Source organism: Scyliorhinus canicula, chromosome 15 (genome assembly GCF_902713615.1).
Source record: "Scyliorhinus canicula chromosome 15, sScyCan1.1, whole genome shotgun sequence".
NCBI classification, from domain to species: domain Eukaryota; kingdom Metazoa; phylum Chordata; class Chondrichthyes; order Carcharhiniformes; family Scyliorhinidae; genus Scyliorhinus; species Scyliorhinus canicula.
The window spans coordinates 142,711,703-142,736,795 of NC_052160.1; the positions used below are offsets into that span (position 1 = coordinate 142,711,703).

General features: G+C 45.2%; 1 protein-coding gene across 3 annotated transcripts; it reads left to right on the forward strand.

Moving 5' to 3' along the window:
* The first annotated feature begins 3,476 nt into the window (after positions 1-3,476).
* On the forward strand, positions 3,477-22,937 carry LOC119978081 (fibromodulin-like). Of its 3 annotated transcripts, none has more exons than XM_038819464.1 (3): positions 3,477-3,563; positions 15,449-16,365; positions 22,220-22,937. In XM_038819464.1, exons 1-3 carry the CDS (start codon positions 3,511-3,513, stop codon positions 22,369-22,371), a joined length of 1,122 nt encoding a protein of 373 aa, XP_038675392.1. In that variant the 5' UTR covers positions 3,477-3,510; the 3' UTR covers positions 22,372-22,937. The 3 variants fall into 3 exon arrangements, with proteins under 3 accessions (XP_038675392.1, XP_038675394.1, XP_038675393.1); XM_038819466.1 differs by lacking the exon at positions 3,477-3,563 and adding an exon at positions 13,723-13,771; XM_038819465.1 differs by lacking the exon at positions 3,477-3,563 and adding an exon at positions 15,069-15,200.
* The last annotated feature ends 2,156 nt before the right edge of the window (positions 22,938-25,093 follow it).

Here is a 25,093-nt window from a genome sequence, read left to right on the forward strand (position 1 = left end):
ATGAGGGCATGATAGCAGCCTGCTTATTTCAGATTTTTGGAGGATTTGTTGACGTCAATCACCTCTATTAATGTTGCATTTCTCTACATGCCATACATGTGTTATATGCCAGATTAGCTAAAGAAACAACAAGTAGGGGTAAAGTGCAAAGTAGACTTACGACATGTTTGAAGTTCCAGAGGCTGTCGAGCCCTTTGCACAAAATGAACAAATTTAAGTCACACCATTTGTCCCGGCTATTGAAAAAAATGTGGACCAGCCAAAATGCATTGATCAGTAAATCAATCAATCACCATAATTGTCCAGTCAGATACCTCTGAACCTCAAACAAGTCTCGAGCAGTTCCAAAATTGTAATAATCCCAATCCTAATCCCAATCTGCCTCTGTAGACAGCGTGGGTGATCATTCGAAACAGGGATTAGATCCCTCACATATGGAAATGATTGGCCTCGTGCCAATTCGAGATCCCTCTCACCAAATTGTTTGACAACAGTGGAGAAAGTCCGTTTGGGATTCATAAGCAACAGTTCTGATTGTCAGAGACATGCCAGTACATTATTTTTTAAATCCATCAGTAATTGGTGCTGTGGATCTATGAGGAGAAGGTTTACCCTCCCAGCACAAAAGCATTCACAATTCGCACCAACATTGTCGCTAACCTTCGGTTTGCCATTCACTGCAACAAAAATCTGCAATCATTGATTTGTTCAACCCTTTCCTCACCTCCATTGTTGAGGGCCTTACCCCCAGCAATATTTTTACTCTTTCTCATTCCAATTATTTTCCTTAGCATTACAGCCTTCATCTCTGCTGCAGCTTGAAGGAGTGACAATTTCACTGCCTCTGTGATGTGACCATCAATTCACAAGACACGTGGTTGGAAGTGAACAGTGGTTTTAATAGTCTTACAACTGAGCCTGCCTGCGATAAGATGAACTGGCAGCAGGCTCACAACTGCAGATCTTTATACTTCCAGTTTGTGGGAGGAGCCATGGGCAGAACCATGGGCAGAGCCACGGGTGGAGCCCAGTACAAACTCCTCATCTCCCCCTATGGGCAGAACCGCGCAACTGCTCGTATTCCGAGCTTACATAGACACAACAAATACCACATAACACAGTGTGAATTACTAGGATTGTGATTCACCACACTCTAGTGAACAATTGGTTTGGACAGCTATTTTCAGTAGGTGTTGACTTGCCACCTTGCACCATGGCCTGTGGAATCCTTGAAGGAGCTAACTCTTTGCCCCCATCCTTTTCTTTGGAGATTTTGAGGGCTAGAAGCCAATCGACATGAGGGACACAGTAATAGTTGAGTCGGATTTGGCGTGATATGGCAGAGTTTTAGATAAGCTGGAGCTTACAGAGGCTGGAGTACCGGAGTCCCTTTGTAGCATCTGCTGAAGACGTGAGATCAGCTCCATGTATACTGCCAATAGCCAGCTTCGCTTCTCTGTCACACGGCCAGTGTACCTTCAGGCTGTTTGGATGTTTGTTTTTTCCTATTCTGACCTCTTGCCTGTCCTCTTCATCACATCGTGGTGTCTGTGTGTTCATCTACTTGGTCCTCAAGGCCCAGAATACCTTCTCCAAATTCCGCCACCTCTCACTCCTTCTTTGAACCTAGAATTCCTAGATTCGGCCTATCGATTCTGCACGGACACCCTGAAAGAACACACCACCCAGGCCCACACCTCCTCCCCATCTCCACAACCCCATCAAACCAGCACATCCCGAACACTATGGGGCAATTTAGCATGACTTGCACATCTTTGGACCGTGGGAGGAAACCGGAGCACCCGGAAGAAACACACGCAGATACGGGGAGAAAGTGCAAACTCCACAGTCACCCGAGGCCGGGATTGAACCCGGGTCCCTGGCACTGTGAGGCAGCAGTGCCAACCACTGTGCCGCCTCTTCAAGACATTTCTGAAAACCATTCCTTCAGCAAAGTGTTTGACCAACCCTCATAATGTCTGACTCTTTGTCTCAGCCTGCATTCACTTGTCATTATGTCTAAATGATGCACTTTCAGGCAATTTTCTTCACTGATGTGAATCTTCAGTCCAGAATGAGAGGATTGTCTTTTGAGGAGTCACTCAGTAGACTAAGTCTTTATTTTCTAACATTTAGAAGAATGAGAGATGATCTAATTGAAACATATCCAATCCATAAGGAGATTGACAGGGTGGATACTGAGAAATTGTTTCCCCTGGCTGGTGAATCTAGAACTGGTTTCACAGTTTCAGAATAAGGGGTTGACCATTTAGAACTAAGTTAAGGAGAAATGTCTTTGTTTTAAAAGGTTGTTGGAATTTGGAACCCTCTGACTACACAGATATTCAGTTGTGGAGTATATTCACGACAAAGATGAATCGATTTTTGGGTACGAAGGGAAATGCGGCTAACGTGGGAAGATGTGGTTACGGTAAAAGATGGGCTATGATTTTATTGAATGACAAAGCAGGTCTAAGGGTCGAATGGACGGCTCCTGCTCCCATTTCTTATGTTCTTGATGGGTGGCATGGTAACACAGTGTTTAGCACTATTGCTTCACAGCTCCAGGGAACCGGGTTCGATTCCTGGATTGGGTCACTGCCTGTGTGGAGTCTGTATGTTCTCCCCGTGTCTGCGTGGGTTTCCTCCGGGTGCTCCGGTTTCCTCCCACAAGTCCCAAAAGACATGCTTGTTAGGTGAATTGGACATTCTGAATTCTCCCTCAGTGTACCCGAACAGGCGCCGGAATGTAGCGACTAGGGGATTTTCTCAGTAACTTTATTGCAGTGTTAATGTAAACCTACTTGTGACACTAATAAAGATTATTATTATGGAAATGAATTACATTCTTGTACTTTATAATTGAAATCTTTATTTCATTTAAAGAAAAATGAATGGAGGGTTTAGGGCTCCATGGATTCCTTTTGTGGACTTTATTCAGCTGTGTTGTGGTTGTGACATCTCTCAAACTGTAACAGCAGGAAACACGGAACTGAAATTTCAGAGCAAAGATCAAAGAGATCCCTGGGGAATTGAGGGGTCTCGCTCATCACTTTGAACTCGGAATGAGAAATAATACTGAGCGTGAAACTATTACAATGGGACGTTGTCACTGAGCATAAGCATTGTCCTTCTTAATGTGTATCATTCGGGATTATCACTTTGTTTACATTTTTTTCAAAAGACACAACAAATTGATGAAGGTGTCGTTACGAAGCTTTGTTTTTCTTCTCAGTCCATTCGTATAAAACAGCTTGAAACCTCCGCCCTCATGCTATTAATTGTAGTCCACGTTTATGAGAGAGACAGAGTCAATCAAGAAATGTAAAGGGCAACAAAATAATCATCTCTTTCACAGATAGCTCACAAATGTCTGTGGTACCAAGTTGCCACACGGTTATAAAAGGACACTTGTATATTATAACTGGGAGCAGGCCAGTAATCGGACTGCTTACTGTCACTGGCGTGAAGTCATTCATAAACCTGTAGAATTTTAAACGGCTCCTTGAAATGAGACACCTCAGTTGGAGCAAAGCTAACAGGAGCTTTAATGCGAAGTTCAGGTTGGTACCAGAAAATACACAATTTTTGTACTTATTGTGTGTTTTTCTTTAAGGTATTTACTTATTGCAATATTCAGTTAATCTGGGTTATGGAATAATTTGTGGGTGCACTTTTGAGACAAAACCTGTTAAATCAGGTTCACCATAATTAGTGCATTAAGTTATTGATTCCTGTTTTGCAACATGGCTAAAGAATCAAGTTATTTTAAACTAACTCAGATCTTTAAAAAATATGACAGGTAGTAATGTGAGTTCATGCTGGTTACATGTGCCCATTCTAGTCCATGCCCGCTTTGCTGTTTGCCTTCATATTAAATCACCGGGCCATTTTGCTGGAAAACTGAGGAAGGTTTGAATGGAGCAACAAAACAACAGTCTCTGAACTCCTCACGGTACTTCTATTGTATGTGCTGCTCTAATGGGGCTTTGCTTTTAAGTTTGAGGAAAAGGTTAAGTCAATAAGTTGCGATGAAGTAGGACTGGAGGAGGCTGGTGTGGAGCATAAGTGCTGGAATAGATCAGTTAGGCCAAATGGTGTATTTCCGTGCTGTAGATTCTGTGTCGGTCTACATAAGTTGAATTATCCAGGCCCTAAGCATTTAAATCAGAATAGTGATGGGGCGATTCAGACATGATGGTTTAAATGAAGCAACTTTGTTCCAGTTTTTGCTGATTTGTATCGTGGGTCAACAGTCAACGTTCTGGGAACAATGGGAGCAATACTGCAGGCTGGTCCCAGAGATAGACTCTTCTGGAGGAAGGAGAGATTCAAAATAAAATTTGTTACAAAAACTGAATCTGGAATGAAGCAAAATTCACATTCAAATATCGCAAGATACCGCTTTAAACAGAGACCGTTGCTTGGATGTTGCAAAATACTGGAACCAGTCAGGTTTAATATCTAAAGAATCAATAAGTACAAAACATGATTTATTTTTTCCGGTCCAGGATTAGAAGAGTAAAGTCTGTAGGATCAAAAGCTACATTCTTCGAGGAATCTGAAGGATATTATCACACTTGTCTGAAGTCTGACTAAAATTTGGCGAACTTTCCAGCAATTTATAAATGGGCCATTTTCTCTCTTTGCTGAGCTTTAAAATAACAAAATCTAAAATCCGTTCCAGGGGCCATTGCTTGGAATTAATGTTAAATGTTATGTACAATCGCTTCAGAGAATCAAAAAGACATAACTTAACCATTTTGACAATCTAATTTTAATTTGAAGTGAGCTGTTTATTTTTCCAAGTCCCTCTGCAAATAGGTTTGAATTTCAGAATAAAGAATGATTCTAGGGGCAGCACGGTGGCACAGTGGTTAGCATTGCTGCCTACGGCGCTGAGGACCTGGGTTCGAATCCCGGCCCTGGGTCATTGTCCGTGTGGAGTTTGCACATTCTCCCCGTGTCTGCGTGGGTTTCACCCCCACAATCCAAAGATGTGCAGGGTAGGCGGACTGGCCATGCTAAATTGCCCCTTAATTGGAAAAACTAATTGGGTACTCTAAATTTTTAAAAAAAGAAAAACAAAAAAGAATGATTCTCAAACCGAAATCTCTTATCCTGCAGAATCACGGCAACTTGAAAATTGGTAGCAGATATAGCCAAGGACGTGATGAATTGTATCAGGAATATGCTGCATGTGCAAGAGATAAAGTGTCATTATCAGGATACTTTCTTTTGTTCTTTTCGAAAATAAGTCACAGGGCACGAGTCAGCGGATTCATTGGAGTTTAGAAGGTTAAGGGGAGATCTAATAGAAACTTACAAGATAATACATGGCTTAGAAAGGGTGGACGCAAAGAAACTGTTTCCGTTAGGCGAGGAGACGAGGACCCGTGGGCACAGCCTTAGAATTAGAGGGGGTAAATTCAGAACAGAAATGCGGAGACATTTCTTCAGCCAGAGAGTGGTGGGCCTGTGGAATTCATTGCCGCGGAGTGCAGTGGAGGCCGGGACGCTAAATGGCTTCAAGGCAGAGATAGATAAATTCTTGATGTCGCGAGGAATTAAGGGCTACGGGGAGAATGCTGGTAGGTGGAGTTGAAATGCCCATCAGCCATGATTGAATGGCGGAGTGGACTCGATGGGCCGAATGGCCTTACTTCCACTCCTATGTCTTATGGTCTTATGGATTCGAGTGAAACGCTGTGTTTAGCGGAGTGTTTCCTGCACCTGCAGCACCAAGAAAGACCCCAACCATTGGTTTGGCCTCAGCGTTGAACTCCCCGTCGCGGCCGCACTTTGAGTCACTTTAAGGTGAAACACGGGCTCCATTTTTAAAGGCAACCCCAAACTTTCGATCCCCTTCAGCATATCCACTGCAACCTCTGGGCCCACCCACTTCACCCAACTTAACTCTTCAGGGACCGTGGGCCTGCCCTCAGCCTATCTCTAATGGACAAGCCCCCCCTGGGCTATCCCTGGAAAGGGCAACCTGGCACCTGGGCATCTTGGTGATGCCAGTCTGGTAGTACCGCCCGGGAAACCTGGCCATGCCAAGGTTGGGAATGCCAAAGTACCCAGGTGCAAGGGGGAGTGCTAGGGTACCACCCTGCCCTGTCTCCAATCACCTGGGGTCGCCAATGGATTGTGGGGGGACTCCCCCATGTGCCATTACAACTGGTCCATGTTGTGCAGGAGCTCCAACTGACGATGCTGCCCCCACCCATTGCTGTGATGTTCCAGGGTCAATGGTGGCCTCCATTCTGAATTCGGGAGGCAGCCCCAGGCATTTTTCAGGTGAGTGCCAACATCTGCACCCACATTGTTCCAGGCATGATTCCGACTGGTGTCATGGAGAATCGGGTGTGGGAAAAGATCTACTGGGCCTTCAACGTCACCCCATTGGCAGGGTGCAGATCAGCTTCACAACAGCCTCCTGTGGCTTTCCCAAACCACCATTGTGGGCACCAGCGCAAGATCCACGCTGGGAAATTCACAGCGGCACCAATCCAATTTTAGGACCTCCGGCTGTTTACCCACCAGTAAACTGCTGGTGGGGGGGCATAGGAAACTTTTACGCTTAAGTCGGAGGTTTCCGGCCATTCACGCGGCAAGATCTTCCTATCGTGGTGAGCTGATTTTCGGGTGCAGAATGCCAATTGGGTCCTTCCCCACTGTCTCCCAAATGGAGAATATCGCCCATTGTTCCACGCTGAGGTTTAGGTCACAGAATTGCTTCAAGAACATTGCGGGTGGTATTGCCTCCGGCTGAGAGATCTACTCCCTTTCCTCCCTCTCCTGCTTTCAGCAGCAGGCCCTGTTCTGCTTACCCTCCATTCATTCCCCAAATCCTGCTGTAGTCTGAGAGGAACCCCTAACGCAACACCCTTGGCATGGAGCAGCTTTTATCGTGCAATTTGAAACATCTCTGGTGAATGTTTGCAGAATAATAGCAGTAGCCATAAGAAAGAAACAAGCGATTAACCTGAAGTAGTCGATAATTCCTTCAAATAATGCTGGGGGTGATAGGAGGCTGGTGCAATTCCAGCTACTAAACTTGTTTTTGAAGTTGAAAGAGGATATTGATTGGAGCATTGAGCTCCAAAATGGCTTAATTGGTGTCAAATTGCAACATCAGTTGACCTGTGTACATGCTAATGCCATGGCCAACATGGTACCCAATCCAATTCACAATGCAGACACCATTTTGGAGTTTTAAGAGCACTTGGAACATCTGAAAAATGAGTGCAAACAATCTCAATTTCTCAGGGTGCCTTAGATTAATTCCCGGCCGAATCAATCATTTCAGTGACAATCCAGTCCAATTTTAATGACAGACCAAGCAGGCAGCAGTAAATTGCTATTTTCCAAAGACCGACAAAGCAGCCCCTGTTCCATAAAGAAAGAAATGAAGATCCAACATATCTGTTTCAGGAGCTGTCGGTCAAGGGAATAGTCAAGATATCGGGGATCCTCCCCGCCTCTCTTCAAATATGTTCTCCTGGACAGCGAGGCAATGCGCAGGATTCTCCATCCCGCCAGCCCCGTTTAACAGCACAGTGCGCCCCGCCAGTAGCGGGATTCTCTGTTCCCGCTAGCGGGAGAAGGGGTTTCCCATTGTGGCCAGCTCACGCGGTCAGGAAACCTACGGGGTTTCAGTGGGAATTATAAGGAGCTGGGCCTTCTGTCCTTGGTTTTGACTGAATTTCTTATGACTTTTCAAAAGGTTTTTTCTCCATTTCTTGTTTTTAATGTCAACAAGATTCAGGATAGTGGAATATGGAAACTTTTTTTTGCCTTCTAAGTGCAGCATTCTCAAAGTAACATGAACCTGTTTTAAGTTAATGTTTTTGCTTCCGCAATACTCAAAAGGGGCATTATTCACAAACCTTTCTGTGGGTTTCCATCAATATACCAGAAATGAATAAACTAGTATATTTCTCATTTTAGGTTTCTTTTACAGTCTTGTTAAGTAATAATAGTCTCCAGTGTGAGGGAAAACCACCAGCTTGTGACTGTCTAACCCGTGGTCTCCTCTTGCAGCAGCTGAACTCTGGGGGAGAAAATATTGAAACCTTTTACCTCACAAAATGCCTTCAGGGAATCGTGAATTTTTGGAGCATTTTTATTGGCAAAATGAATGCAAGAAACTGTGCCGTGTGCGATAGGCCTGGGGCAAGAAAGGAAGTAGTAAAGGAAGGGTTTACAGGCTTCTCACAATCTGAATCAGTCCACAAATACAATCCTGGACATTGGCCAGTCACAAATAAGGGGTATCTGGTCGGGTGACTCATATGATAGAGGCCAAATTGCCCCCACAGCGACAGAGCAGGTTACCAACTCATTCCAATCAGATTGGCTGCATTACCCAATGATGGCCTAACCATTTCAGTCGATGTTATGGACCAGGGTTTGGAGACCACCAAAGTATATCATGGAGTTCACCTGACCCACAACTGTTTATAGATTTTGGTTATGGGGAGCACAAGGGTCTACCTTTCACGTGTTATTCAACAGAGGCCTTAAACGCTTTAAATCAAAAACAACGTTTATTCTATGAACTCAGTTAATCATAGAATTTATAGAATTTACAGTGCAGAAGGAGGCCATTCGGCCCATCGAGTCTGCACCGGCTCTTGGAAAGAGCACCCTACCCAAGGTCAACACCTCCACCTTATCCCCATAACCCAGTAACCCCACCCAACACTAAGGGCAATTTTGGACACTAAGGGCAATTTATCATGGCCAATCCACCTAACCTGCACATCTTTGGACTGTGGGAGGAAACCGGAACACCCGGAGGAAACCCACGCACACACGGGGAGGATGTGCAGACTCGACACAGACAGTGACCCAAACCAGAATCGAACCTGGGACCCTGGAGCTGTGAAGCAATTGTGCTATCCACAAGGCACACATGGTCAGCATTTTATCAACTACAAACCTAAATACCCCACACAGCTACAGTACTCTATATTTAACCCTTAATAACTTCCCTTTACTGTTTCACTCAAGTAGCAACATCCATAAATCAGACAATCCCTTTTACCACAGAACAGTAGTTTTGACTTCCTTCCAGAGCACAGTTATTAGTTTGAAGTTATGAAGTGATCTGGAGACACCTTTTTAACATGCAGAGAGCGACTCCAAGATCCTTGCAGTCTGAATGCACCTTCCAACTGTCTAAACCGAAAGTAAAACTCAGAGCCACAGCCAGCTCCCAGCTCAAAACGAAAGTAAAAACCAGAGCCACCATCCAGCTCCACCCACACAATGACATCACTGCAGCCATTTGAGAAGACAAACAGTTCTTAAAGGGACATTCCTACGACAGTCTGCACCTGGTTTAATAACTGTGGCAGCTGTGTGTGGTTTTTGTCCTGAAGTAGGAGCAGATTGAACAGACTTTGCGCAGTCCCTTTCAATGATAATCCAGTGTAAATTTAACAACAGACAAAATGTGTAGCAGTAAATCGGGCACAGATAGATGATTTGTGAATCATTCAAAATAAGTCACGTCAGCTCTTTAACCTGAAGCTGTAACTGCAAAGAATTTCTCAACACTCTTCCTTCTGATCACGACAACTTATTATTTATTGAGTGCTGGGCCAACACAATTTGCCCTTTTGTTTCACATGGGACAGCTTTGAAAAGGGATAAGTTACCGCATTTTTTTAATGAGACTGTTCTCGAGGAAAGAGCAGCGTAGGGGCTGCCCCTTCACTTTATATGAAGCCCTCGAGAACAAGGTGACAGGCTCATAAATGACATTGCAGTTGGAGAAACAGCTGCTCACATGACTTAATGGATGCATGTTGAGCTGTAAAAATAAACAATCTGATTCATCGCTTTGATGTTCCAGAAAGCTGTCAGTCATGATGCTTTTAACAGGCACTGGAGTGTGAAATTCATTGTAAACAATCCAGTTCAAAGCATTAAGACTCCTGATATCAATAGCAATGAAATTGACCGTGAAAACCACTTAAAAGGTTTCTACCACTTTAAAGGGATTACTTATACCTTCATCTCACAAACGTTTAAACTTGACATTGTAACAAACATTTTTAAAGGTTTTGTGGTACAGATGGGATCACTTTCACTTTATTATGAGAAACTTCTATTTTTTGCACACAGATCTCCTGCTTAAATGATTTAGGGATGTAGACAAGAACACAGTCATTTTATTATTAAGAATGTGTACTTATGAGATGATGAGTGACAGTCTCAATGGTTTGGGGGTACAGATGATCACGTTTTCACTTTATTATGGGAAAACTTTAACTTTTGCACACTTCTTAACTGTTTAATGGGTTTTAAAGGCTGCAGATGTGGAGAGCAACCAAAGGACTCCCATCCTCGGGAAAACCCCCAATCTGAGCCCCCCCCCCCAGCTCAGCACAAGCCCCCCGACCCCCACCTCCCAGGAAGGGCCCCCCTCGGCACCCTGGCGGCAATTGTTGGGAAGGTATTGACCACCTTGCCACCACTCGAAATGCAATCCGCCAGGTCCGCGCTCCTCGACACTTGCATCAATTCATACCAGCAGGACTCTTGGCTGGGGAGTGGGGGGGGGGGGGGGGGGGGGGGGGGTTGGTGGGAGATGGGAGCATCCCACATGACTGCCGAATGGTACATCCCACCCGGCAATGACATGCAAAATAGACCGAATGAGCAATGCTGGATGCAAAATTCACAATCGGACTGAGATTGGGTGGAATGAACAAACAATGTCTGTGTCCAGTGCTGGTGGGTCCACTGGCATGGATTCAAATATGATTCCTGATGTTATGCTGCTTGGAGTAATTTACTTAAGCAGGTGAACAATCCAATCCATTTTGCGCCATTATGTCCCAAATCCTGCAATAGTAATGATGGTTATATTGTTGCTGTCATTATTACACTGAATCTGACCGCAGCTCCTGGATTTTGCACATGCGCAGTTCTATGCTTCCCCACAGGGCGTAGAGTTGACGTCCCCCAAGTCTGCAAGCAATTAAAATAATTGAACTGACGAGAACTAGCGCTTTCACACCATTAATCTCACTATAAAAATTCTTGAAATAGTTACACTTTGGTGCCTGAGGTGTGATCGGGTTTTTAAAATGCAGACTATGTTCATAATTACTGCTTAAGAGCTCCACTGGTCCCGAAGAAATTAAGTTTACATTTGATTTATTTATTTATTTTATTTTTTTGATCTCTTTATTGTCACATGTACCGAAGTACAGTGAAAAGAATTTTTCTGCAGCCGAGGGAACATACACAGTACGTATATAGGAGACATAAAAAGAATAATCGACAGAGTACATTTACAAATGGTACATCGGCAAACAGTGATTGGTTACAGTGCAGAACAAAGGGCCAAACAAAGCAAATACAGGAACAAGAGCAGCATAGGGCGTCGTGAATAGTGTTCGTACAGGGAACAGATCAGTCCGAGGGGGAGTCGTTAAGGAGTCCAGTAGCTGTGGGGCAGAAGCTGTTCCTATGTCTGGATGTGTGGGTCTTCAGGCTTCTGTATCTTCTGCCTGATGGAAGGGTCTGGAAGAAGGCAATGCCTGGGTGGGCGGGGTCTCTGATAATGCTGTCTGCCTTCCTGAGGCAGAGGGAGGTTTAGACAGAATCAATGTGGGGGTGACAAGCTTGTGTGATGCATCGGGCTGAGTTCACCAGTCTGCAGTTTCTTGCGATCTTGGATGCTCTCTATCTGGAGAAGTTTGTGAGAGTCGATGCAGACATGCCAAATTTCTTTAGCTTCCGTAGGAAGTAGAGACGTTGTTGGGCTTTCTTGACTGTTGCATCAACGTGAGTGGACCAGGACAGACTGTTGGTGATGGTGACCCACAGGAACTTAAAGCTATCGACCATCTCCACTTCAGAGCCATTGATTCAGACTGGCGGGGGGGGCGGGGGGGGGGGGGGGGGGGTGTCGTGCTACGCTTCCTGAAGTCGATGATCCGTTCCTTGGTCTTTCCAGCATTTAGAGAGAGCTTGTTTTCTGTACACCATGCAACCAAGTGATCTATCTCCCTCCTGTAGTCTGATTCGTCATTGTTTGAGATATGACCCACCACAGTCGTATCATGCGCATAGATTGAGTTGGAGTTAAATCTTGCCACACCGTTGTGTGTATAGGGAGTACAGTAGAGGACTGAGCACACATCCTTGCGGTCCCCGGTGTTGAGGACTATTGTGGAGGAGATGCTATTGCCGATCCTGACAGATTGCGGCCTGTTGGTGAGGAAGTGAAGGATCCAGCTGCACAGGGAGGGGTCAAGTCTAAGATTGCAGAGTTTGGGTATAAGTCTTGTTGGGATAATGGTGTTGACGGCAGAGCTGTAGTCAATGAACAGCAGTCTGACGTAGGTGTCCTTGTCGAGGTGTTCGAGTGTTGATTGTAGAGCCAGGGAGATAGAATCTGCTGTGGACCGGTTGCGGTGATAGGCAAACTGCAATGGATTGAGACCGTCTGGGAGGCTGGCATTGATCGTCTCATAACTGTCCATTGTGATAAAAAGTTAATATTTTGAAAATGTTTTTTTTAATTTTAAAGCAAGGGGCAGCACGGTGGTGCAGTGGTTAACATTGCTGCCTCACGGCGCTGAGAATCTGGGTTCGATCCCGGCCCCGAGTCACTGTCCGTGTGGAGTTTGTACACTCTTACCGTCTCTGTGTGGGTCTCACCTCCACAACCCAAAGATGTACAGGGTGGGTGAATTGTCCATTCTGAATTGCCCCTTAATTGGAATTTAAAAATGAATTGGGTACTGTAAAAAAAATTTTTTTATATTTTTAAAGCTATTTCATGTCCCTATCTATATTTCGATCGCTGTAGAATGATATTAAGGATGATGTGGAGATGCCGGCATTGGACTGGGGTGAGCACAGTAAGACGTCTTACAACACCAGGTTAAAGTCCAACAGGTTTGTTTCAAATCTAGGAAGGAGCAGTGCTCCAAAAGCTAGTGATTTGGAACAAACCTGTTGGAATTTAACCTGGTGTTGTAAGACTTCTTACTGATATTGGAGATAACCAATGCTTTTAACTTACTGGTTTGCTGCCTGTAAGAATACCTAAAAGTCATTGGCTGCCGACCTTGATTGATAACATCACTGTCACAGGATGCCTGGAGATATCCTTGACTGGGCCTCAGATTAAGACTGACATTGGGAAGGGGGAATCAGTGTCACAGATATCACTATATCTTTGCGGACAACTTTCATTGAGGTCAATGGTGACATTTCACTGCCATTTGTAAACTCTGGGCCATTCACCTTAAATGAAATGAAAATCACTTATTGTCACGAGTAGGTTTCAATGAAGTTACTGTGCAAAGCCCCTAGTCGCCACATTCCAGCGCCTGTTTGGGGAGGCTGGTACAGGAATTGAACTGTGCTGCTGGCCTGCCTTGGTCTGCTTTCAACGCCAGCGATTTAGCCCAGTGTGTTTGATTGAGTGTTAAGTTGAGTTGGTCAGATAAATTCAGGAATCCAATGAATTAAACCTTGTCTATTTGAGTAACGGGTGACCTATTTTTAGCTGTTTTACTGTGGATTCAACACAAATTAATGTAACAAGGAGCCAGTGTACAAGATTTCTCTCTCCACAGAAACTGGCAGACCTCCTAAATCATTGCAGCAGTTTCCATTTTTATATCAGGTTTCCAGCATCCGCAGTATTTTGCTTTCACTGGCTGAGATATGGTGGAGTGGCGACAAGGTGATAGACTTTAGCTAATAGGCTAGTCTGGAGCATCATCAGTCCAGGGTAAGTAACAACAATGTCAAATGAAAGTTCTCAAAAGTATGAAGAGCTGTGATAAAATAAACAGGCAAGAACTATTTCCACTGGGGGCATAATATTTTAAAGAACAACTCAAAAGAACAAAGTCAGAGGTTGGTAGTTTTATTGAATGCAGTGGATTAATAGGCTACATGTCGCTGATGGGGAACCTCGGCTAGTGAGTGAGCCGCGTGAGCAGCCCTCCTTCATCGCTGTGGGCCGCAAGATTAAATCAGGTTTGTTCACTCACCCTGACCCACATGAATAAAATTAAATACATTTAATGCACGCCAAATATTTTGTAATGAGTTATAGAAAATGCTTCATCATTGATATATTAATAGAACTGTCACCAACATCAAATGGTAAAAACAAAATAAATATTTACACTTTGGGCACAAAGGGAGAGCACGGCTCTCACAGTCAATGTTGTGAGCAATCAGCACTCACCTCACTTCACTCTCCCTCGCTTTACCAGTCATACTGGCAGGAACGAAACAGGCAGACGGAAATCAGTGGAATGTGGCAGACCTTGCCCGTGGCCAAAGGTCAACAAAATGTCAACAAAATGTCTCTTGGATTGAACTTGGAACCCAAATGTACCGTAGGTGGCCTCCCCGGCCACAGGTTGCCCATCACTGCTGTCTGTGAGGACAGCAGATTCCATAAGAGGTTTCAAAGTGAAAAGAGTAGATATTTAAAAAAGGAACAACTCAGGAAGGATATGGGGCTGGATTCTCCCAAAATGGGGCTATCCCTCCCCCCCTCCCCTGAAGATTCCTGTGAAAAAGTGGAGCAGATTCACTGAGCTGCAGGGGGCGAGCAGGGTCCCAGAGTAGTTCACGTAGCTTTAGCTGTGGATAACCCGCACTTCTGGTTTTGAGTCCGCACATGAGCACGGTGGCGGCCTCCAGCTGCCGTGCCGACCACCATGGCAGATTCAGACCGTGGAGGCAGATTGAAAATGTAGACCCCCCCTTCCCCCCCCCCCCCCCCCCCCCCACCCCTGTCGGCCGTGCGCCTGAAGATCCGACCACGCCGACCTGTCCCCCGGCCGCCTAGAAGGTCCCCCGCCCCCCCGGTGTCCGATTCCCTATGCCCCCCAACCCCACTAGGGCGGGCGCGGACTGAGTCCGCAGCCGCCATGCCAGCATCCCGACCGGTGATAGGTGGTTGGAACAACGCCATCGGGAACTTGGCCGGTTGGGAGCGGGGGATCGTTGGACTGGCCTCTGTCAATGGGCCCCGAGCCGCGTGGAGTACTCCGCGATCATGTCGCGGGCCCGGTTTCGGCATTTAATTGGATTCTCCGCCCTTGTGGCACGGGGCTGCGGAGAATCCTGCCCATGGAGAGAGAGCAGGGGATTGATACTAAATGAACGGGCTCTTTACAGAACCAGCAAAAGGAAAACAGGTCAATTGCCTCTCATTGTGTTGCAAAGACGTATGATTGGACCAATGTATGAAAAATATATATTTATAGACAGTGTTTGTAAATCATTATTAATATTTACCAACAATTCCTTCAACTCTCGTGGCTTTCTTCAATGCCCACTCTAAGTGAAGCCAGTTGTAAAGTCACAGTCTTGCTCCGATTTAATCTTAACGTATTCACAAAGTAAGAAGGTGCCAAAATTAACTCTGTCCATTTTAATTCCCCAGGATGAAGCTGACTCACATGCTGGTATTTGCAGCCCTGTTTGGGGGAGGTGCCTGTCAGTACACTTATGGATATTTCAATTGGCTCTCGCGTATTATGGGATATTCTCGATCATACAGTAATCGCTATTTTGAGGCGGAGCTGGAGCCTCCATTGCCAACCGATTGCCCTGCTGAGTGCACGTGTCCGCGGATCTTTCCCAAGGCTATGTACTGTGACACTCGCAGATTCAAATATATCCCCAAGGTGCCAGCCCGGATGAAGTACGTTTACCTGCAGAACAATCAGATTGATGGTGTTCCAGAAGGAGTGTTTGACAATGCCACCAACCTGGTCTGGGTCGTCCTCCATGGGAATAAAATCTCCAATGAAAAGATAGGCACCAATGTATTCTCCAAGCTGACAAACCTGGAGCGAGTATACTTAGACCATAACAACCTGAGCACAATTCCTTTCCCCTTGCCAAAGTCGCTGAGGGAACTGAGAGTTGCGGGGAACATGATTTCAAAGGTTCCACCCAATGCATTGGAAGGGCTCGACAACTTAACGATGCTACTGCTGAACGACAATCAGCTGGAAGATATTGGAGGGTCCCTCAAAGTTTTGAAGTCTTTATCCTTCTTGGACCTCAGCAACAACCATCTGAAGAAGCTTCCTGATGTACTTCCAAACTCACTCCACCAGCTTTACCTGGATTTCAATCACATCAGTGTCATTCCCAATGAATACTTCAAGCAATTTCCTAAACTTCAGTATGCAAGGATGTCAAATAATGAACTGACAGATAACGGGATACCTTTGAACACATTTAATGTGTCCAGTTTAATTGAGTTGGATCTCTCACATAATAAACTGCAGAAGATTCCTCCTGTCAACGAGAACTTGGAAAACCTGTACCTTCATGCCAACAAGATCAAAGGTGAGTGGGATAGGACTCCATTATGAATGGGCTACCATGCTCTCCTAAACGTTTTCACTGATGTTGACCCCAAAGGGGAGGTGGTGACGTAGTGGTATTGTCACTGGGCTAGTAATCTAGAGACCAAGGGTAATGCTCTGGTGACCCAGTTTCAAATCCCACCACAGTAGATTGTGAAATTTGAATTCAATAAAAAGAAATCTGAAATTAAAAGCCTAATGATGACCAGGAACCCATTATTGATTGTTGTTTTTAAAAAAAAACATCTGGTTCACTAATGTGGTCAAGGGAAGGAAATCTGTCGCCCTTACCTGGTCTGGCCTACATGTGGCTCCAATGTGGTTGACCCTTAACTGGCCCTCAGGTCAACGGCAATCAGGGATGGGCAACAAGTGCCGGCCGTACCAGTACTGCCCACATCCGCTGAAGGAATAAAGGAAATTCCTAACTGTCCCCGTCCACAACTTGTTACCAATAATAGAGAAGCTGGGAAATATTATCCTTCCCATCCTCACTACAGAATTTGAGTGCAAGAACTCAAAGCTCTCTGAGGGATTGTCAGGGGTCATGTCTTTTGGATCAAAGCCTGAAGCCCTGCCTGTTTTCTCAAGTGAACGTAAAATCTGCTCTATCTGCAAGGAAAGCAGAGGAGTTATCCCAGTGCCCTGGACAACATTTATCCTTCGATCAGCATCACAAAAGCTGAACATATGGTCATTATCGCATCGCTGTTTGTGGGAACTTGTAGCATATAAATTGGCTGCTGTGTATCCTACATTACTTCAGTGAATACACTTCAAAAGTACATCATTGGCTGTGTAGCACTTGGGACATCCCATGGACGTGGAAATGCTGCATAAATGTGAGGTTTTTTTTCACCTGAAGTAAAGCTACATTTCAGGAGCGAATATTGAACAGTGTCCATTGCCATGTCATACTGCCACTCACTTCACCACATTGTCCACAGAGAATTAAATCTAACGCTACCAATTAACTAATATCACACATCTACTTAATAAAAACTAAAGGAAACCTCAGTTGACTATTCATAGGTGGCGTTAAATGTATTAAAATTGGCTACAATGTCCCTTGGACTAGCAGAGAAAATAACAATCAACTGCTCAACATTTCCTGCTAACTCCCTTTTTCACTCTTTGCACGAGAGGTTGTCACGAGGTCAGGGTAATGTTTAGCTGTGATGTCCCCTCTTAACAATAGGTTTCGACACTCAATATTTAGTGCCACACATGAAAAGCGGCCATTTGGACCAAGTGCAAGATGCTGGTTATAGGTACAATCCATTGTGGAATTATACCCCAGAGAACACGCAGCACGGTAGCATTGTGGATAGCACAATCGCTTCACAGCTCCAGGGTCCCAGGTTCGATTCCGACTTGGGTCACTGTCTGTGCGGAGTCTGCACGTTCACCCCGTGTGTGCGTGGGTTTCCTCCGGGTGCTCCGGTTTCCTCCCACAGTCCAAAGATGTGCAGGTTAGGTGGATTGGCCATGATAAATTGCCTTTAGTGTCCAAAATTGCCCTTAGTGTTGGGTGGGGTTACTGGGTTATGGGGATAGGGTGGAGGTGTTAACCTTGGGTAGGGTGCTCTTTCCAGGAGCCGGTGCAGACTCGATGGGCCAAATGGCCTCCTTCTGCACTGTAAATTCTATTTTTTTTTTTTAATTTTTAAACACCTTTAGAAAATAATGGTGTGAACCACCTCAGAACTCACTTATTTATTTCAAAACACAGTGGATCTTGTTGCTACCTGCATGCAGCCAGGGATTCCTAAAAATCTTTCAATAAACCCAGAGAAGGACGGCACGGTGGTTAGCACTGCTGCCTCAGAGCGCCAGGGACCCGGGTTCAAATCCGGCCTTGGGTGGCTATATGGACTTTGTACATTCACCCCGTGTGTGCGGGGGTTTCCTCCGGGTACTCCGGTTTCCTCCCACATTCCAAAGATGTGTAGGTTAGTTGGACTAGTCGTACTGAACTTCCCCTTAGGCTGGGGTTGCAGGAATAGGGTGGGAAAGTGGGCCTAGGTAGGGTGTTCCTTCGAAGGGTCGGTGCAGACTCGATGGGCCAAATGGCGTCCTCCTGCACTGTAGGGATTTGATGATTCTATGATGATAAATGTCGGTCTGTTTTAGCTGTAATTTACGATTTGACCTCCGTCACTGAGAACTATTTTTGGGGTTACGCTGACTCCTCCTTCTCTGTGTGGTACTTACATTGCTCTTTAATTCACTTTGCTAACCCTCATGAATGCACTTCAGGAAAAGGAAGCTTTTATGGGCAGCTGGACAATAAATCAGAATTGGGGAGTAGGTGTGACAATAACTGTGTTAAATCAGAGAAATGTATTCGGGCCATAGCTTTAGTTTCATTGTCAGACATTGAAAATGTATATCCAGCGATATGCACAGAGTTATGAGCTGATTAGAGGAATGTGTCAAATCTAAAGGAAAAAAACGTACAAAACAGTTCAGATTAAATTCAAGGGTTTGGGGAAGTGAGAGAGGGTTCTTGCATCATTCAGATGTCCCTGCTTCTTTAACAGGCTGTGCCAGGGCTGGAGAGGTGGTGTCACATCATCGCCCTTCAATTCGTCAAAAACTCCACTTTCATCATTTTGTAGTTCTGGAAAGGACTGAAAGGACTAAAATACTCTTTTATTTACTTCTTCTATGGATCCAATAACATTGCACATATCAGCCTCTGCAAAGATTCGCCCCTCCCATAGGGAGATGCTGTTCTAGGTTCCCTGGTAAGAGTGTGTGTGTGTGTGTGGGAGGGGGCGTGACATCATTTCTAAAAGGCTGAGTGAGAAATGCAGCTTTGTTTCTTGCTGCATTTGTGTGTCTGTATTTGTGCTTGTGTGTGTGTATGTCTGTGCGTGTGCGCCTGTGTGTCTGTGCCTATGTGTGCGTGTCTGTGTGTTCGTGCCTAAGTGCATGTGTGTATGTCTGTCTTTGTGTGTGTGTGTCTGTGCATGTGTGCCTGTGTGTCTGTGCCTATGTGTGTGTGTCTGTGTGTTTGTGCCTAAGTGCATGTGTGTATGTCTGTGTGTGTTGGTGCCTGTGCATGTGGCGTGTGTGCCCGTGTGCTTGTCTTTGTGCCTGTGTGTGTGTCTGTGTGTGTTTGTGCCTGTGGGTTTGTGTTTGTGCTGTGCGTATCTGTGTCTGAGTGTTTGTGCCTATTAGTGTGTCTGCGTGTTTGTGTTTCTACCTGTGTGGAGGGCAGTGAAGAGTTCACCACACTGTTGTGGGGGTCAGTTAGCTCAGTTGGCTGGGCAGCTGGTTCAGGATGCAGCAGCACAGGTTCAATTCCTGTAGCGGCCTAGTTTATCCATGAAGGACCTGCCCTCTCAACCTTGTCCCTTCCCTGAGGTGTGACAGTCCTCAGGTTAAATCACCACCAGTCAGCTCTCTCAAAAAGACAACTTTCACTTTTTTTCACACATTCTTATTGGACCGCTGTGACACTCGGCTGGGTAAACACAGCAGATTTATTTTGCCCTAATCGGCATTAGAGTGTTCCTTGTGATGTTCAGTTTCAAATTCCGAGGGGTGCACATCTCGAACAATCTGTCCTGGTCCACCCACGTCGACACTACCACCAAGAAAACACAACAGCGCCGATACTTCCTCAGGAAACTAAGGAAATTCGGCATGTCCACATTAAATGAAATGAAATAAAAATCACTTATTGTCACGAGTAGGCTTCAATGAAGTTACTGTGAAAAGCCCCTAGTCGCCACATTCCGGCACCTGTTCGGGGAGGCTGGTACAAGAATTGAACCATGCTGCTGGCCTGCCTTGGTCTGCTTTAAAAGCCAGCGATTTAGCCCAGTGTGCTAAACCAGCCCCTTGGCTGGTTTAACCCATATCAAATTTACAGATGCACCATAGAAAGCATCCTATCTGGCTGCATCACAGCCTGGTATGGCAACTGCTTGGCCCAGGACCGCAAGAAACTTCAGAGAGTTGTGAACACAGCCCAGTCTATCACACAAACCTGCCTCCCATCCATTGACTCCATCTACACCTCCCGCTGCCTGGGGGAAAGCGGGCAGCATAATCAAATACCTTTCCCACCCGGCTTACTCACTCTTCCAACTTCTTCCATCGGGCAGGAGATACAGAAGTCTGAGAACACGCAGCAACAGACTCCAATCAGTTTCTTCCCCACTGTTACCAGACTCCTAAATGACCCTCTTATGGACTGACCTTGCTAATACCACACCCCTATATGCTTCACCGATGCCGGTGCTAATGTAGTTACATTATATACCTTGTGTTGCCTTATTATGTATTTTCTTTTATCCCCTTTTCTTCCCATGTACTTAATGATCTGTTGAGCTGCTCGCAGAAAAATACTTTTCACTGTACCTCAGTACACGTGACAATAAACAAATCCAATCCAATCCAATGTAACAGTCTGGCACTGTCATGAAACTATTTTGCCTTGACCTGGAGATCGCAGGGGAGGAGATCACTGACATACGCTCCACCGCACTTAAATTGCTGGACATGACAATTTAGATGTGAGAAAAAAATCCTGACTGCTGGTGCTTATCAATCATCACTCAAATGATTTGCTGCCATTATTCAAAACTGATGGCCAGGAAAAAGGGAGTTTGTCCATTGAGCCTGTGCCAACAATTAGGTTACAATTAGTAGAATATTCCCCAATGCTTCACCAGGGCCAGGAGTAACCAGAAGTGAGGGAGGAGGAGATCGGGGAGGGGAGATCATGGAGGGGGCAGAGGTTGTAGGTGTTGGGGCTTGGGGTAGATGAGGGAATGACGTTGGCCAATCGCTGGTTCTGTGAAGTTGTTTGCTTGTTGGGTCTTGAGAAAAGACTCCTGCTCCTCCAGACCCACAAGAAGTGCTGGAAAATCACTTCTACCTTATGGATCCGGCCCTCGAAACCTCTTTTCACCCATCAGGTTTCCCGAGATCCAGAAACCCAGTTAACATTCATCAAAAATAAAACCCTGTAAAAGATTTCAATGACAGTCCCTCCCCTGAGGGAGGAATGGACGTCCTCCGTCCCCAACACCATCTCTCTCACCCATTAAAAACAGAATTGGAATCAGGTTTAGAATTTTTTTTTAATTACTTCCCAGCCAATCAAAATTCACTAATTCTTGAGGGATTAAATTTGTCCGTTTTTTCTGTCTGGGGCATCCAATCGTTCGAGCTTAGGTACTGCATTGAACTAAGACAAGAGTGTTATTTTAGATGCGTCTTGGTGGCTGGAATAGGTGGTGGTGCGGGGGGGAGGGGGGGGGAAGGATGGAGGGGGGTCATGAGGGAGAGATGGGGGGGGTAGCAGAAGGGGTGTTACAGGAGAAGGGTCGGAGAGCAATTTTCCAGGATTTTTTCCCCCAAAATTGGCCTGGGTTTTGATCTGATATTTTGCATCTCTTGGGAGACCACTAGGTTTCGCTGTAGTTATGGTGACTCTGGTGAATGTTGTGCACACAAACCACAGCTGCATGGGAGACGATTGATGGAGCAGTGGGTCTGTTCCTGTTTGCCATTGTTTTCATGGATGAACTTCTCCAGGAGGTCTCTACCCCTTCGGTCTGCTCTCTTAGCACAGGAGTATTGTCGAACTGATGCAAATACTCTGATGCCATATTTATACTGTGACTGACTCAAAGAACTGAGTGATTTGAACAATAAGAAATGTAGCTCAGTAATGTGTTTTATGAACGGCTTCAATGATGGACGTTCCAAAGAGTTTGATTGTATTTGATGCGCTGCAATTTAAGTATCAGTTACACATGCACTTTGTACATTTCCAAGCGTGTCTCTGACGTTTCAGTTTGTGGTGTTTGCAGAGTTTACTGTGGACAGCTTCTGTAAAACCATGGGATGGATGAGCTTCTCCAAGATTCAAGTGATTCGACTGGACGGTAACAGCATCAGACAAGATAATATCCCACCAGAAATGCATCAATGCCTTCGCCGAGCAAGGATAATAAACATTTAATGTGTATTCACCAATCTTATCATGCGAACTTTCTTCTATAGCTGGAATATATAAATGACTAGACAACTAGCTTCTTATCTTAAGAGACTTTTCGCTATGTTATCTGCCACTTGGAGCAGGTGATTTATTGCAGCAAGGTGGAGAGCTATTCCTCCTTGGTCCTACACAAGAAATCGTTCCTGGAATCGCATCTGGAACATCCTATCGTGCATTACAGTACTCGGGTGCGCAATCGGAGTATAAGTGGTGTATGATTGGCTGCAGGATAAGCTACAGCAGCAAGTCACGTCTCATCATACCCATCACTGAATCAGACTAACACATACTCAGCTGCAGGCAGTCCCTTTTTGAACTAACTTTATTTACACCTCCCCAGCTATAGGCAGGGCAATTAAACAAAATGCCCAGCTCTTGCAATTTAATGCGCCTCACATCAGGAATTTCCACTGAGACCCTTATTAACTTTTTGCTTCACAGCCTGGGCTCATTGAACTGCCATCTAGTTACATTCCATTAAATGGTAAAATACGCCAACCCTTTGCCTTGGGTGCAGATACAGTAAGAAGTCTTACAACACCAGGTTAAAGTCCAACAGGTTTGTTGGACTTTAACCTGGTGTTGTAAGACTTCTGACTGTGCTCACCCCAGTCCAACGCCGGCATCTCCACATCTTGGGCGCAGATAGTCGCTGGTTTAGCTCAGGTAGCTCGACAGATGGTTTCTATGCCCTATTTTGGAAGGCCCTATCTAATTCATGCCTCAATGTACATGGGGTTGTCATCACAGTCCTCTGGTGTATTTTTAAAAAAATAATCTTTATTGTCACAAGTTGACTTACATTAACACTGCAACGAAGTTACTGTGAAAATCCTCTAGCCGCCACATTCCGGCGCCTGTTTGGGTACACAGAAGGAGAATTCAGAATGTCCAAATTACCTAATTTAGTAGTTTACTGACTTAATACTGAGTCACTGCTGACTGCGGTGCTGAGGACCCGGGTTCGATCCCAGACCCGGGTCACTGTCCATGTGGAGTTTGCACATTCTCCCTGTGTCACCCCCACAACCCAAAGATGTGCAGGGCAGGTGGATTGGCCACGCTAAATTGCCCATGAATTGGAAAAAAAATAATTGTGGTACTCTAAATTTTTTTAAAACTTAATACTGGATCCAGGGTACATCGACGTTGCGTCCAAAATGTAGGATACAACCCTTCACCTATTTTTCGATTAGCATTTGTGAAAGAATCGTAATTTCTATTGAATTTTCCATTTCCATTCTTTATTTTGAATCATTCTTATTTCATTGCTTTTACTTCCTCAGTATGTTACAAAGGAACAGGAAACCCATGGCATGGCGCTTCTTTTTATTTTAACGATCTATTGATTTTTCTTTGCTATCAAATCTTTAAATCTATTTCAAAAATGAAGACACCACAATTCTTTTTGAGATTTAGCACCTTATATTCCTGGGTGACAAGATTGGGAACTTTAAGTTTATCCATTTCAATGCTGATGCTCAATTTCAGAGAGGCAACTGACGAAGATTAGAACTGGAGCTTAATCTCTGTACACTTTATCAAGTTTTATTTACAGAGACACACATTGCAAACACGCACCTCCAAACCCAGCAACCATAGTTTATTGTTCCGACATGCAGGAATGCATGTGAATTCCCAGTTCATACCCACCATCTGAATACATTTGAGCACTCAATTAGTATGAATTAATGATTAACAACCGATTCCCAAATCCCTGTCCTGCCAGTTTCTGTTGATCTATTTTAAATGTGCCAAGTTACACAGGGTATAACCCAATGTGTTGGAAGTCTGGTAACTGCTCACCGGATGTCCTCATCTGTGAGAGTGAGCGTCAGCAGGGTAATTTATTATTGGAGGCATCATAACTATGGCTAATCCTGCCCTCACCATGTGGGCAGCACGGTAGCACAGTGGGTAGCACAGCTGCTTCACAGCGCCAGGGTCCCAGATTCAACTCCTGGCTTGTGTCACTGTCTGTGCGGCGTCTGCACGTTCTCCCTGTATCTGCGTGGGTTTCCTCCGGGGGCTCCGGTTTCCTCCCACAGCCCGAAGATGTGTATGTTCGGTGGATAGGCCACGATAAATGTCCCCGTATTGTGCAGGAATGTGCAAGTTAGGTGAGGTTGGGGGAGTGGACATGGGTTCATTCAAAATGTTGGTGCAGACACGATGGGCAGAATGACCTCCTTCTGCACTGTAGGGATTTTGTGATTCTAACTGCACTTCAGTGCAAGAGTGACTGGATAGACACCAGCAACGGAAATCGGGCTGAATTTGTTTTCTACATGTTTTAAGTGCGACTGTGGACAGCTGTGTACTGCCTCGTGTACCAGTTGATTCAAGGGCCAAGAACCAATCCATGGACTATATCCCCGGCCATTTCTACATCTGATTAAAAACAAAATGCATCCCGAGTGAAAAAGAGGGGAAAGAGGTGTTTGATTTAGTCAGGGAGCTTGAACCAACTGCAGAGACATAAAGTATTTTAAAATCTCCTTCAAGTGGTAGTATAGTGGTTAGCACAGTTGCATCACAGCTCCAGAGTCCCAGGTTTGTTTCCCGGCTGGGTCACTGCGCCGACTCTGCACGTTCTCCCCGTGTCTGCGTGGGTTTCCTCCAGGTTCTCCGGTTTCCTCCCATAGTCCAAAGATGTGCAGATTAGGTGGATTGGCCATGCTAAATT